Source organism: Heliangelus exortis, chromosome 18 (assembly GCF_036169615.1).
Source record: "Heliangelus exortis chromosome 18, bHelExo1.hap1, whole genome shotgun sequence".
In the NCBI taxonomy this organism is placed as follows: domain Eukaryota; kingdom Metazoa; phylum Chordata; class Aves; order Apodiformes; family Trochilidae; genus Heliangelus; species Heliangelus exortis.
In genome coordinates, this window is record NC_092439.1 from 9,098,550 (window position 1) to 9,113,479 (window position 14,930).

General features: G+C 42.3%; 1 protein-coding gene across 5 annotated transcripts in view; it reads right to left on the reverse strand.

Annotated features, from left to right (window-relative positions):
* Positions 1-3,197: 3,197 nt before the first annotated feature.
* The window catches only part of SWAP70 (switching B cell complex subunit SWAP70), a 36,645-nt gene continuing 24,912 nt past the window's right edge, over positions 3,198-14,930 (reverse strand). For 2 of the 5 annotated variants that reach the window (XM_071762629.1, XM_071762635.1), the window contains exons 7-12: positions 14,332-14,513; positions 10,433-10,540; positions 8,710-8,876; positions 7,731-7,929; positions 6,108-6,204; positions 5,250-5,376 (exon numbers count right to left, since the gene is read on the reverse strand). In XM_071762629.1, coding sequence (XP_071618730.1) covers positions 5,267-5,376; positions 6,108-6,204; positions 7,731-7,929; positions 8,710-8,876; positions 10,433-10,540; positions 14,332-14,513 — 863 coding nt within the window. In that variant the 3' untranslated portion in view covers positions 5,250-5,266. The other 3 variants (XM_071762630.1, XM_071762631.1, XM_071762632.1) reach the window with 3 other exon arrangements.

The following is a 14,930-nucleotide window of genomic DNA, read 5'->3' on the forward strand; positions in this document are numbered from 1 at the left end:
ATGCACACACACACACACACACACACATAGTGTCCCGGACACACACACACACGTAGTGTTCTGGACACACACACCACACACACACGTAGTGTCCTAGACAGACAGACAGACACACACAAACAAACACACATACACACTTAGTGTCCTGGATGCACACACACACACACACACACACACATGCATGCACACACACACACCTAGTGTCCTGGACACGGACACACACCACGCACACACACACATAGTGTCCAGGACACGGACACACACAGTGTCCCGGACACACACGCAAACACACATAGTGTCCTGGACACACACACACACATCATGTCCAGGAAACACACACACAACACACACACACTTAGTGTCCAGGGGACACAGACACACACACACCACGCAGACACACACACATACACACAGTGTCCTGGACACACACACACACACACACACATAGTGTCCTGGACAGACAGACAGACAGACACATACACAGACACACGGACACGTGTGCAGACCCATAGTGTCCTGGACACACACACACATAGTGTCCAGGACACACACACACACACACACGTAGTGTCCTAGACAGACAGACACACACACACACAAACACACATACACACTTAGTGTCCTGGATGCACACACACAGACACACACACACACACACACACGTGTTTTCCAGGACACACTGCCACCATACCCACACACGCACTGTCCAGGACACAGACACAAACACATAGTATCCAGGACACACCACATACACACACACACACACACAGTGTCCAGGACATGCACACCACACACACACACACACACACACACACACACACACACACATCATGTCCAGAACACACATGGACACACATAGTGTCCAGGGGACACACAAAGTGTCCTGGACACACGCACACACACAGTGTCCTGGACACACACACACACACACACACACACACACAGCGTGTCCAGGAAACACACACACAACACACACACACATATATAGTGTCCAGGGGACACAGACACACACACACCACGCAGACACACACACACACAGTGTCCTGGACAGACAGACAGACACACACATACACAGACACGTGTGCAGACCCATAGTGTCCTGGACACACACACACATAGTGTCCAGGGGACACACACGTAGTGTCCTAGACAGACAGACAGACACACACACAAACACACATACACACTTAGTGTCCTGGATGCACACACACAGACACACACACACACAGTGTCCAGGGGACACACACTCACACACACACTCACACACACACGCCACACAGTGTCCAGGACATGCACACCACACACACACATCGTGTGCAGAACGCACACGGACACACATAGCGTCCTGGACACACACACCCCACGCAGACACACACACACACGCACACACACATAGTGTCCTGGACAGACACACAGAAACACACTTAGTGTCCTGGACGCACACACACAGAAACACACACACACACAAACACACGTAGCGTCCTGGAGAGACACACACACCACACCCACACACGTACTGTCCAGGACACACACACACAAATACATAGTGTCCTGGATACACCACACACACACACACAGTGTCCAGGACACACGCATACACGCACACCACACACACGTAGTGTCCTGGACACACACACATAGCGTCATGGATGCACACATCGTGTCCAGAACACCCATGGACACACATAGTGTCCAGGGGACACACACACGTAGTGTCCTTCACACACACACACACACACAGTGTCCAGGACACACGCATACACGCACACCACACACACGGACACACACACAACACGCACACACATAGTGTCCAGGACACGGTCACACATAGTGTCCAGGGGACACAGACACACACACATAGTGTCCTGGACAGACAGACAGAGACACGCACGCGCACACACAGACACGTGTGCAGACCCATAGTGTCCTGGACACACACATAGTGTCCAGGGGAGACACACACACACACACACATCGTGTCCAGGATACACACACACATGCAGACACGCGTGCACACCCATAGTGTCCTGTATGCACACACACATCGTGTCCAGGAAACACACACACACACAGTGTCCAGGGGACACATAGACACACACAGACAGAGTGTCCTGGACACACACACACACACGCACATATATATAGTGTCCTAGACAGACACACACAAACAAACACACATACACACTTAGGGTCCTGAATGTGCGTGCACACACACATGCAGTGTCCAGGGGACACACAAACACACAGACCCACATGTGTTTTCCAGGACACACTCCCACACACATAGTGTCCTGGACAGACAGACAGACAGACACAGACACGTGTGCAGACCCATAGTGTCCTGGACACACACAAACACACAGACATACACGTGTTTTCTAGGACACACTCCCACCACACCCACACACGTACTGTCCGGGACACACACGCAAACACATAGTGTCCTAGACACACACACACACACACACACACACACACACACACGTAGTGTCCTAGACAGACAGACACACACAAACACACATACACAGTGTCCTGGATGCACACACACACACACACACACACACTCACACACACATAGTGTCCTGGACACACACAAACAGACACACATAGTGTCCATGGGCCACACACACACAAACACAGTGTCCTGGACATGGACACACACACACCTTATCCTGGACACACATGCACTCACACACACAAACACACACATCATGTCCAGGAAACACACACACCACACACACACATATATATAGTGTCCAGGGGACGGACACACACACAGTGTCCTGAACAGACACACACATAGTGTCCAGGGGACACATGGACACACACACCACACACACACATGCAGTGTCCAGGACACACACGCAAACACAGTGTCCTGGACACACCACACACACAGACACACATACAGTGTCCAGGACACACACACGAACCACACACGCATCGTGTCCAGGACACACACACACACACGCACTCACACACGTAGTGTCCTGGACACACACAGACACATAGTGTCCAGGGGACACACATACACCACACACAGTGTCTAGGACACACACACATAGTGTCCTGGACACAAACACACACACACACACCACACACACACGTAGTGTCCAGGGGACACACAGACACACACAAAAAAACCACACATATAGTGTCCAAAACACACCCACAGGCTGTGTGTTTTGGACACTGTATTATCTCTCTTTGTGACCAATGCCTTTATTACAGCTTTAACACAAATTGTATTGCTTACACCATTAAGAGAGTATTTCTCCCATCACAGTAATACTTGCACACTCCAGTTGATTTTCAACTCCAGTAACCAAAGGAAATCCTGTCAAAAGTTAATTCAGCAATGTAAATGACTCTGTATTACTTTATTAAATAGCCAATTCTAAAGAACAGTACAAAATATGAAAACATGCATCATTTGGTGTTCTTAAAAAACATTTGTCCAAAATAAAGTGTTAGAAAAATTAAACCAGTTTAGCCCCAATACCCTTCTGCTCTCCACATGAAAGATGTTTGGCAGTTATAAAACTGTTCCATCTCCTTTAGCAAAGTTTAACAATGTATACATTAGTATTTCTATTACAGGTTGTTGTTGTTTTTTTCACATTACTTCTGTAAACATAATAAAATTTAAAAATGCCTTGTTAGCAAGCTTAATGAACTACTGCTTTTCTGTACAGTAAATACAAATAGGAAGATCCTGGATTTTCCTGCCATTCTAATCAGCTCTCCATTAACTGAAACATTAAAGACTTCAATTAGTACAAAAATATAACCAGAGAATAAATGTCTGAGAAGATTCAGTATTCAAGTGAGTCTTAGTTAATAGACAAATAAAATGCTACTGAGTCCAATCTGATGATCACTTCTGTACAGCTTCTGCTCTTATGAGATCCAAGTATCACAGTGCTGTACAAAACTGCACTGATTACCCACCTGGAACGTTCACTTCTTAATAACTAAAAATAATTTAATATTTAGCTGAACTAAAAAGTAGGTGCTAAGAGAGGGACGGCCAAGTTCAATGTGCATACAAAGGTCAAAGCTGGTCCTCAGAATGTCTGTATAGTTTAGGAAGAATACAATGTTACTTAGTAATACACTGACCTCTCTTTGCTGTGGGACATCTACAAAGCAACATCTTTTCCCTATGGAAACAAAAATAATTGGCTTTGCCCCCGGAAAAACTTCTGAGGCCAAGAAGTAGGTTCTTTGTCACTAGAAACACTGAAATTATTTTATTGATGGAAATTATTTTTTTTCTACAGCACTATTGCTACACATTTATAATTTATATCTAAAATGCTCAAATTTAGTTTTCTTGTTGCATTTTTTTTAATCTGGCCTCTCATTAAGAATAAGACAAAAGTGCTGAACCTAACATGGCAATATGTTATGATCAGATTTCTTGCACAAACATAGCCTTGATGCAGACATTTGGCCTGTACATGCTGTCATCTTCCACTCATCTGCTCCACAAATCTGTAAATCAAAACTCTGCATCTTTTGAACTATGAAGTGAACTCTCAAGGGTGTTTTTTTAGCACATCTGCAGTATGAGACAGAAGAACAATCCTGTGTGACTACATTTCCCAAATGTTTTACAGCAGCATTTTGTCTATTGTCTATATTCCAGTTTTTTTGTTTGGATTCCTGCAAACAGGAAAACAGGACACACAACTGACCAGCCAGAAGGTACCCAGTGATGCCAGTCTGCCCTCACTTAGGAGGAAACTGTTTGAGCTCTAAGCACAGTGCAAAGAGCAACAGGCAGACAGAGCAAAGACAAAAGGAGACTCAGTGGAAGGAAAGGTAATGCTCTATCAGAGTTGGACGGAACCTCCAGGACTCATTTTCCTGGGTTTAAATTATACTAACTGAACCAATTAAACCTTCCCTCACTTTTTTGGAAGGAAGGTGACACTGCCTGATTGGTTAGATGCTGTCAGATTGTTACAGGCTAGTTTAGAAACAGCTCTGTCACAAGCTACATTTTAAAAAAAGTCTTCAGTTGAAAAGTTTTGTATAAAAGAATTTCTGGAAACATGAGGGAAAACAGCAAGTACTGTCAGGCACCACATATTTTAATTACTGAGCTCTGAGCAGACACTTCTGTGTGGTGAACAGTATTTCCTCTGCAGAAAGGCCCAATCTGCTGAGCAAACCAAGATCTTTATAAGCGAGAAGCTGCTCTGTGCAAAGCAGAACAAACAAAGGCTCCTGTCCACCAGTGATACCTCACCTCCCCTTCTTACTCCGAAGTGGCTTTTTTCCCTTTCCAGTTCTTTTCTCTTTGCTCGAGTTCAGCTTCAGTGAAGGCAGCTGGGCCCCAGTTTGTGATTAGGTGAGGATTCTTGGAGCCTGGAAGAGAGAGTTGCAATACCTGAAATGGGTGCTCCTGACAGGGCACCACTCATCAGTGGGACAGGCCCAGTATCACCACAGGATGATTTGGTAAGTGCTGTCTCTTCTGTGACCAGAAGCCCTTGCAAAGGTGGCCTCAGGACCTGTCTAACCAAGGAGGGAGGGGGCATGCCTGGGACTGTCAGTCAGGACTCAGTGTGAGAAGTTGTCAACTGTTGGAATTTTCTGCATTCTTATCTCCCAACTTCCCACCCACTCAAAATGTTTGTATCTTAGTAACACCTCTTCTTTTTTCCTTTGGAGATGATGTCCTTGAAGAAAAGTGATCTCTCTGGCACTGCATTACAAAGCACTGGCAAGCTGTTAATTATGTAGAGGAATTAAACTTTTCTCCCCAAAAATATTTTATCTGTCTTTATTTCATATTTTTGGCAATTAGCATTTATGCTAACTGCATTAAACATACACTGCTCAGGTTGATCTTTGCCTTGCTTAAACTAAACAAACTAATAACAGTAATAACCACAATAATAATAATTTCAAAATTGTTCCATTGTAGGGCCAACTGGGGGTAAAAACTTAAACACTACCACTGGCAAATGTGGTATTTACAGGCTGCTGTGAAACCAGTAAGCTACAGGGAAAGGCAGATTTCAGTACATAATGAGATCTGAGACATGATACATAATGAATACAATTTTTTGGTAACTTTTCTGTTGATCGCTTACCTGGCTCTATTAATCGAATTAATCCTTCATGATGAGCTACTTTATCTTTCCAACTCTTGGTGTTATTAGCTGCCATTTCCAACTTCTTCTTAACTTCCTGAAATAAGATGTTTCAATAAAGTTATTGAAAACAACAACTTTATTTATATGAGAAGAAAAAACATCCTTTTAATTCTAAAGACAGAACCATGCCAGTTCAGCCACCCCTCCAGTGTAGACAGGAGAACTTAATTTCTAACAGTACTAATTCTGTCAGTCACTAGCTGTATGAAAGTATGCTGTAAAACCAGAATCCAAAAATAATGGGGTTTTACAAGATTCTGTAGCTCTGCCTAAGTAGAGCTAGTCTTGAGAAAGCCTGAAAGCACAAACTGTAGTTTCAAAACAAGTTGCCTTTTCTGCTCCAAACTAAGACGAGCTAGTGAGTCTCTCTCACTACCAGAAATCATCAAATATAAGTAGGAAAAGGGTCCCTGCTGTTACACCCAAGCAAAAAAGAGGAATTAGTCTAGACCTGGCATTTGGTCAATGCCAAATGAAAAGCAAGACTGTTTAATTATTTCTAATAGAATGAGTTGACTCTTGCAGTGACATACTCCACTATTTGTTTTGTGAATTTTTTGTGTTTGGTTGGGGATTTTTTTGTTGTTGTGGTTGGTTTTTTATTACTGTTGTATTTAGCAATTCCTTTGAAGTAATAAATAATGTTTTATATACAAAAAGCCAGAGATGTCAGTGAAAACCAAGCCAAATATTAGCCAAAAGAAACCTAATAATGGTGTTAGATGTAACACTAATGTGGGAAGTTGTAATGTGGCCAGAACTGCCCCACCTGGGCCCTTGCTTGCAGTCACTGCAGTGCTTGTACTCAGTGCCAGCTGAGACAGCTCCGAGCTTGTCCTTCCCAGAGCTGACCTCAGTGGCACAGAGACAGCACAAACACATTCCCAGTCATGTTTTGTTTCCTGACTTAAATATACACAGGATCAACACCTCCCTAGTCCTAGAAAGTATGTAGCACTTCAGACTCTGTACCCACTGGATTCTGACTCTTATTTCTTCCATGAATACAGCTACTGCCCTTCACCAGAAACACTTAGTGGAGCAGACAACAGCCCTTGCGTTTGGGACACAAGGCACTGATACACAGGGAGAACCTGGGATAGTTTCCATCTGTCCTTCACACCAGTTCAGTGCTTAAATACCTTTTTTGAGGAGCCAGGGCACATTGATTTTTAATCTGCAGAAGACAGTAATGGCCCATGACATCATCAAAACATTGCAAGAATAACTAATTCAAAAGCATAAGGCATTTAGTTAAGACAGCAATGGGACTGCATAAGAGTAACTATTAGTCTACAGTCAAATGTATACAGAATATTTCAGGATATGACTTAGCTGGCTTGCATGGGAATTGGGACAGAAGAATAAAGAAGGCAGTGCACTGAAACATGTCATCCTCTTCAAACATATCTACTGGTCTAAGCCAAAAAACTCCAACACATAACTGTCCTTCCTGTTGGTGTAATTTTTGTACCATACTAATCCTTAATGAACTGCAAACTCAGTTAAACTACTGAATACCTGGCTAAGTAAGAGAGGCTGATGAGCAGAACAACTCACCTCATATTGCTCAAGGGCCTCCTTCCTTTCCAGTTCAAGTTGTTCCAGTTGCTGCATAGCAACCTGAAGAGCCTGTTCTTTTATCATTCTCTGATTTTCTAGCTCTTGCTTCTCTGCTTCTGTCATCTGAATGGTCTGTTGCTGTTCCAAGTGCCATTTTTCCAGTTCAGCTCTCTTTGCTGACTCCTCTTCCAGTAATCTGCAACAGGGATCGCAATGTTAACTGCACTTTAATACAGTTAGGAAGCTGTATCCATTATGAAGCCAAGCTAATTTTTTTTTTCTGCTGTGTTTTTTGGGAAGCAGAGAAAAAGTTATTGCTTGTTGGCTTGTCTTCAGTGCAAAGCTGAAAATCATGCCAGCAGTGCAAGCAGAGTGACTGTTACAAAGGGCTATTCAGAAAATTTAGTCACTAATGCAAATTCACAACACTGTGTATGTATGAAAACCACAGAAGAAACAAACATGAATAAGTTAAATTAATTATCTTGGGAGCTCTAAATATATAAAGAAACAAACCACACTAACCAAAGCCCATATGAGTAAGAGGAGACTCAACCCCTTATCAGTTACAATTTAAACCTGTGATAAAACACAGCAGCAAGTTCTACTTACAGTTACTGCTTTAAAAACTACAAAATTGAAAAGCCTGTATAGAGTGATCTCAGTTTTTCAAGTCCTGACATGCACCACACCTCATGAAAAATAAGTGCACCTGCTTTTCTGAAATTGCTGAGCACTCCCCACTACTAAGGGCTAGTTAAACATATTAATAATAAAAAAATAATAACGAAGACTAGCTTTAGCCTTCATATCTTAAGGAGAAAAAAATATCTATCCTGAGTTTGGACTTCAAGGTAGTTCTCCCCTTCCAGCAGCATGTCCAAGATGGTAACAGTCTTTAATAGTGCACAGTGATTTGTTCTTGTGGAGAAGGACTGAGGAATTGAAATAAATTTCTACCAGGTAAGAGCCATACCTGGCTTGAAGTTTCCTTACAGTCTCTTCATCTTGACGTGCCTGTTTCTCATCCTCCAAAGCTTCCTGTAGCTGTTTATACATTTCTTCCAGTTCCCGTACTCTCTGTAAATACTGTTCCAGCTCAGATGATTTCTGAGCAACCTGCTCTTCCATTTTTTGTCTTACCTAGTGACATAAATTGACACACATGAGCTACCATTGAACTCAGATTTCTAATTTTTAAATTAATTGCCAGGTTTCCCTCAAGTAATATTTTGAGAAACAAACCTTTTCTTGCTGCCTGCAGACCAAAACTGATAAGGGTTGGAAAGCAGCCAAGGAGGTTGGCTTTGCTAAGAGAACAGCAACTACAGCTAAAACTCTGGTAAGGCATATGAAGGTGAGGGGATGCTGCGTATCCACAGTCCCCCCGTCTTGGATCCTCATTCCCTGCCTTTCACTGACCAGAGCAGGAAACCAGGGGCAATGTGGCACCAGAACCATCCTCCCATCAAGCCCCTCCCTGTGCTGGGGACAACAGCAGTCAGCTGGCTCTTGAACTGAGTCAAATTAAAACACCAGAACCTCAGCATTTTAGTAATGCATAACATGTACTTCCCAGAAGGTAAGCACAGATCCCAAAGTCAGCAGGAAAGGCTTGCTGTCAGGTGTGGCAGAGTGGCATGTCCTGCTCCACTGGTCTGCAGCCTGCTTTCCCTCAGCTAACCCAAATCCCACTGACCCGGAAAGTGATTGTGTTCAGGAATTCACATTTGGCCATAAAGCAGCACTGTGTGCATTTAGGTCCAAAGGCATCGTTCTATCACACTGATCTGGCTGTTTCTGCTCCTTTTCTCCAGCTAACAGAAACTTGTTACAACTGACAACCCCTCTGGAGACTGAAAATTAGTTCTTTTGGAAATTCTCAATATGGATTATAGTAGCAACACTGTAAAGCTACAATATTTCCTTAATTTTTAATGTTCGTGTATGTCTGTAAAAGAACACACAGCATAGGAAAAAAACAAAAAAATGTAGGAATATATTCAAGTTGGAATTTTTCTTAAATTGCATTTTGATTATGCCTATGTAGTGAAATGAGGCAACCAGGTGCCACTAATTACCAGGAAGCAGGCATGAGCTTGTGTTAAGCCCACCTGTGCCTGATTAAGGTGGGCCCCAACTGCGCATGGGCAGGACTGGGGGGGCCAATAAAAGGTGAGGCTCAAACTCAGAAGCTCAGCTCACTCCAGAGCAAACCAGCAGAGGGGTTACTCGCTTCGGGAGCAGTAGCACCGAGCCAGGCTGACCAGTCCTGAGGCAGCAGACTCAGGGCACTGTTCGTGAGTTTCTGCTGGAACACCTGCTGGACCTTGGAGCACCGTGTCCTAAGAGAGGTTCGTCTTGTAACATGCCTATGTTGATTTTGCATATCATTTGCATATGCATTGCATTTGCAGGTTATCTGTCTTTGAAAATTGCATAGATATCCTCAGTCTGCATTTATCTTTCAGTCAAATATTCCCCAATTTTTCCATAATATTTAAGCTTTGAATGCTGTACAAACTGTAGGTGAGCTGTTTCAGAATTTTAATTCACTTAGTAAACACATTATTCCTGTATCTCTAGCAAGCACAGGTTGCATTCCCCAGCCTCCTTTCAGTGACTGCCTGGGAGGGAAGTACCTGCTGGGAGCATTGCTCACTCTGTAATCACAGCAAAAAGCCACGTGTGCTACTGACCATTTTTTCTCTCTCCAGCTCCAAACTGAAGCGATCTTGTAATTCGACTTGAGTCTGAAGTCTTTTCTTCTCTTCCTCAGCAGCACGAGCAGCTGCTGCCTCCAGTTGCTGGAAGAGAAGGGGAGGGAGGAAGAAAAGAAGGAAAAAATAATTTGTCAAAAAGAAACCATTTGGAGGAAGAAGAAGAGAATTGTATTTAACAATTTTTGTATTTAGCAAAAATGTAAAAAACAAAGGTGGAAAAAAAGCATTAGGGCACCAGCTTTTTTTAAAAAACATCTGAAGCTATTCTCAATTGCTAAATAAAATTAAGCTTATTATTTGCGATTCCATTTAAAATTTACTAATGAATAGTCAATTATCAGACTTCCTCCAAATTTCCTTTACAACTGATAGAAATCAATGCATTTGCTTCTCTATCTCATAGGGGATAGAAAACCTCCATGGAAAACCACATCACAGGCAGGACTGCACAGGAGTTCCAACAGTGACAACATGCCAGCATGCAGAGAGTTCACACAGAAACAGAAGTGAGAAGCACTAAATTGCCATGGGAAAGCAGAAGTACCACAGATTTTGAATCACTACGGTGAATCATATCCCTCTAACATCCCCTAAATTTCCATGTAAGGTAAATAAAATTCTAGTTGATAATCATCACTTGAAATCAGGGGAAGAATTAGCCTTGTCAGAGCAAAGATCTAGGAAGCAGCTGCTGGTACTGTCACATTTTTGCAACTTGAACTTCTTTTCCATCTTGATTTCACAAAGAGAGAACAGCTACCACAGCTTTGCCTTTCATCATCATTTTGATAGCGTGTATTTTCAGAATGCACAGAAGGTTAGAAATACACATACACCAGCCAAAACTTTGCCAAACTGAAAAACAAAATAATTATTTCACAGATTTTTCATAAGAAACTTATCTGATGCTTGAGAGGAAACATAAAGCAAGCACCCTTCATTTGTAATACACTAGGCTGGTGAAATGATTTCCACAGATGGTCAGTAAGAGCAAGACACCAATCTTCTTTACTATTTCTTGGAAGGTACCACATTTAATGCATCCTCCCTCACACAACCTAGATGAACTAATGAAATGCCTAAATGATTAAAACTTTTATTCCTTTCAGTTCTTGTCTGACATAAATGGGAAGGAAAGGAGAATGCTCCTAGTTTGCTTTTAAGCTGTAGAAGACAGTTCAGAATTGGTCTCCTTTGAAAGGCTTAAATGATGCCAGTCTTTTAGAAGCAGTATCCCTCCTCTGCCAGAACATTTAAAAGCATCTCATTGTAGTCAAAACCAAGATGCCTCTTTAAGTGAATTTTTCTTTTTATTTCCTTCCTCGCTTTGAAATTAAACAAACATTGCCAGTCTTAAGCTGAGAGGGAGAATGTGCAGACTCACAGACAAGGGTGGGTGTGAGGCTTTGGTCAGACTGCTCAGCAAGAAAATACCCTTTTTGTCCACTCTTTATCAGCAACTTCCTCCTTAATTCATGTCAGGTCATCAGTTCCTGGCAGGTAAGGTTACTGGCAACACTATGCTGTTTAGTGAGAAGTCCCAAATGTTGGAGGTGGGGAGGGAGGGGGAACCAACAAGAACACACCATTGCAACTGGTGTTAGTTAGCAGTCTCTGAAGCCCATGCAAGACCCCAAACTGAAGCAGAAGGGGTGCACAAGTCTTGTGCCCACTCTCTTGCAAAGAATAACTTACCTTTCAGTCTGTTGAACGTGTGTATCTCAAAATTCCATTTAGAAAAATGAAAAAAAATAATCTATTTTAGACAAAGGCTGTTTTCTTCTGAAATTTTTTACTTTAAGGGCTCTCAAAATACAAACCAGTCTCAGAGGGCACTTTAGCAGGTGCTGTGTAAGTGGTGGCTCATTGCCATCAGGAACAAATCTAACTCAAAGCTTTCCAGAACAATTCAGTTTCCTGAACCAGTTACAAAGCCTTTTCCTTGAAGAACATTTTTCTAACTAAGCAAACACTACAAGTTCCTCCAGCACAGTACCTCCCCACTAATGCCACTTAATCAAAGTGTAGTAGTTCCTGTTGGAGACTAAACTACTCTCCTTGGTAAGTAATCTCAATCCAGACTGCTCTAAAAGGTGCTTCTTGCTGCAGCTCTCTTTAGGTTACCCATCATGTTTCCTATATAACTCCCTGGAGCCTGTCAATATCCTACTCCTCCTTTGAGACTGCTCTCATGTTATCTTCCCCCTAAAATTTCCTCCATGAAGTAAATTCAACACCTGTGATTACTGTTAGCATATATTATTTATCAGTAACTTGCAGATACACAGGCTATCCCTTAAAGCATACTTTGCAATCTGAATCTTAAATGCATGGATGAATCTAGGTGCTTAAATTACATTAAGAAATAGTTTTCCACTGTCAGGCTCAACTTAAGGTACACTGAACAATACCCACATCAGTACTCAGTTCAAAGTTCAAGAAAAAGATTTTTCCTCACCAGAAATTGTGACTTAGTGATAAGACATTTTAAAAGATACATTCTGTGTTATTTTATTTGCTTTCTAGACTTGCTCGATGCCCTTAACATAGAATCACAGAACTGGCAGGCTTGGACAGGACCTTACAGATAATCAGGCTCTAACTCTCCTGCCATGGGCAGGGACACCTCCCACTAGATCAGGTTGCTCAAAGCCCCATCCAGTCTGCCCTTCAATATTGCCAGGGAGGGAGCATCCACAACTGCCCTGGGTAACCTGTGACAGTGTCTGACCACCTTCATCATGAACAATTTCCTCCTAATATGTAATCTAAATCTCCCCTCTTCAAGCTTTAAACCATTGTCCCTTGTCCTGTTGCTCTCACAGTATTTATAGCCTTTCCCCAGCCTCCTGAACTGATCATTAACTCAGGCCTAAAATCAGTATTTTTTCATTTATGAAAAGCTCAAGCAATGATGCAGACTTGTCCTAAATGGGAATGCAAAAAATCATATAAATTTAGGAAGGCTAATGGAATGGAAGAAGCTTTAGACTAAGAACAGAGCACAGATCAGGAATGCTGGACTGCAGCATGGACTCAGCAGCCAAAATATTGGAGAGGGAGACAGTTGATGGTGCTTTAAATTATTTCAGAGGTAAATTCCTGTTTAAAAAGTCTTTCAGCAATAAAAAGCTATACTGGCTCTTCTTTCAAGTCTTTAAAAAGTCAAGACAAAGTATATCTGGATACTCTCTTTGCAGAGCTATAATAGAAGTACCAATTGTTCCAAAGTACAAAGATCCATCAATCTACTGCCATCAATCTACTGTTAGTGTGCTGCCATAGCAGAAGTACCTTGGTGTCTCCTGCTAGTCATGAGATTTAGGCTAATAAGCTCTCTACAAAGAAAATAATGTATTCAGTAAGTCTTCTCCTAGTATAAATTTCTAGTCCAATTTCCAGGCTTTTAGAAGTGAATCCAGAATTTATAAGGAATATGCGTTTAAATAGTTTATAAATGGTTGCTACATGCCCAGCTCTATAAATTTCTCCCAAACCACTCTAATAAAATTATGCCTGCACATACTTACAAAATCACTTCATATCTTTGGAATCATTTGTAAATTAAATTTATATCTCTGGAAACTCTGTGTAAAGAGAAAAGTTCCCACACACATAGAATTCACATAACTCTGGAAAACGATGTAAGAAAATCTTCTGAACAGTCCTTAGAAACTGCAGCAGGTGATGCTGAAAGCTTTAGTGGAGGCTCAGCCAGCAGATGGACTTGTTTAGGGGACTGATGCTGACACAAGTTTGCCTCCTCTTTCTGAACCTCTGAACAGGAAATATCCTACTTACACTTCAAGAGCACATCTCAACCACACTGATGGAGCTTAAAGCTCCTACTTGGAGTCAGCAGCTCCCACTCCCACCTTTCGTACGGTCTCCAGCTCCCTCTGCTTGTTCTCATTGGCCATTTGCAGCTCTTTCATCTGCCGCTCCAGCTCTTCCTGCTCAGCCAGGAGTTTCTGGCGCAATTCTTTTCGTTTTTGCCGAGCCTCTTTGTGGGGTGGGGGGCTCCCTGCCTTCAGCAGGTTTACAGTTGTCTGTATGGCTGGAAAGGAGTGTGCAAGACAAAAGGAGAGGAAAAGTAAGAGAACGAAGCAAAATGCTAAACTTTATCTGTGGCGCTGTGATTTTGGGAGGTTGTGCTATTTATTTAAAATTTTATGTATTTTTAAACCAAAAATAACTCTTGTCAGTTCTCTTACTTCTCAAGAGACTACCTGTCAGCACAAACCAGAAGTGAAAGATACTTGGCTTTCAGTATTGGTTGTGTGCCACAAGGATAAGGTCTGGCAGTTCCAGTGCATCATCTCAACTCAAATACTGATTTCTAAGAGGCACTGGACACACAGGTCACTTGTGTATCGAGCTGCAAAACAAACAAACAAACCAACCAAAAAAAAAAAAAACCCAAACACTTCAAGATTTCTTACTACCTAGATTCAGTGACTCTTAATTAAGTAAC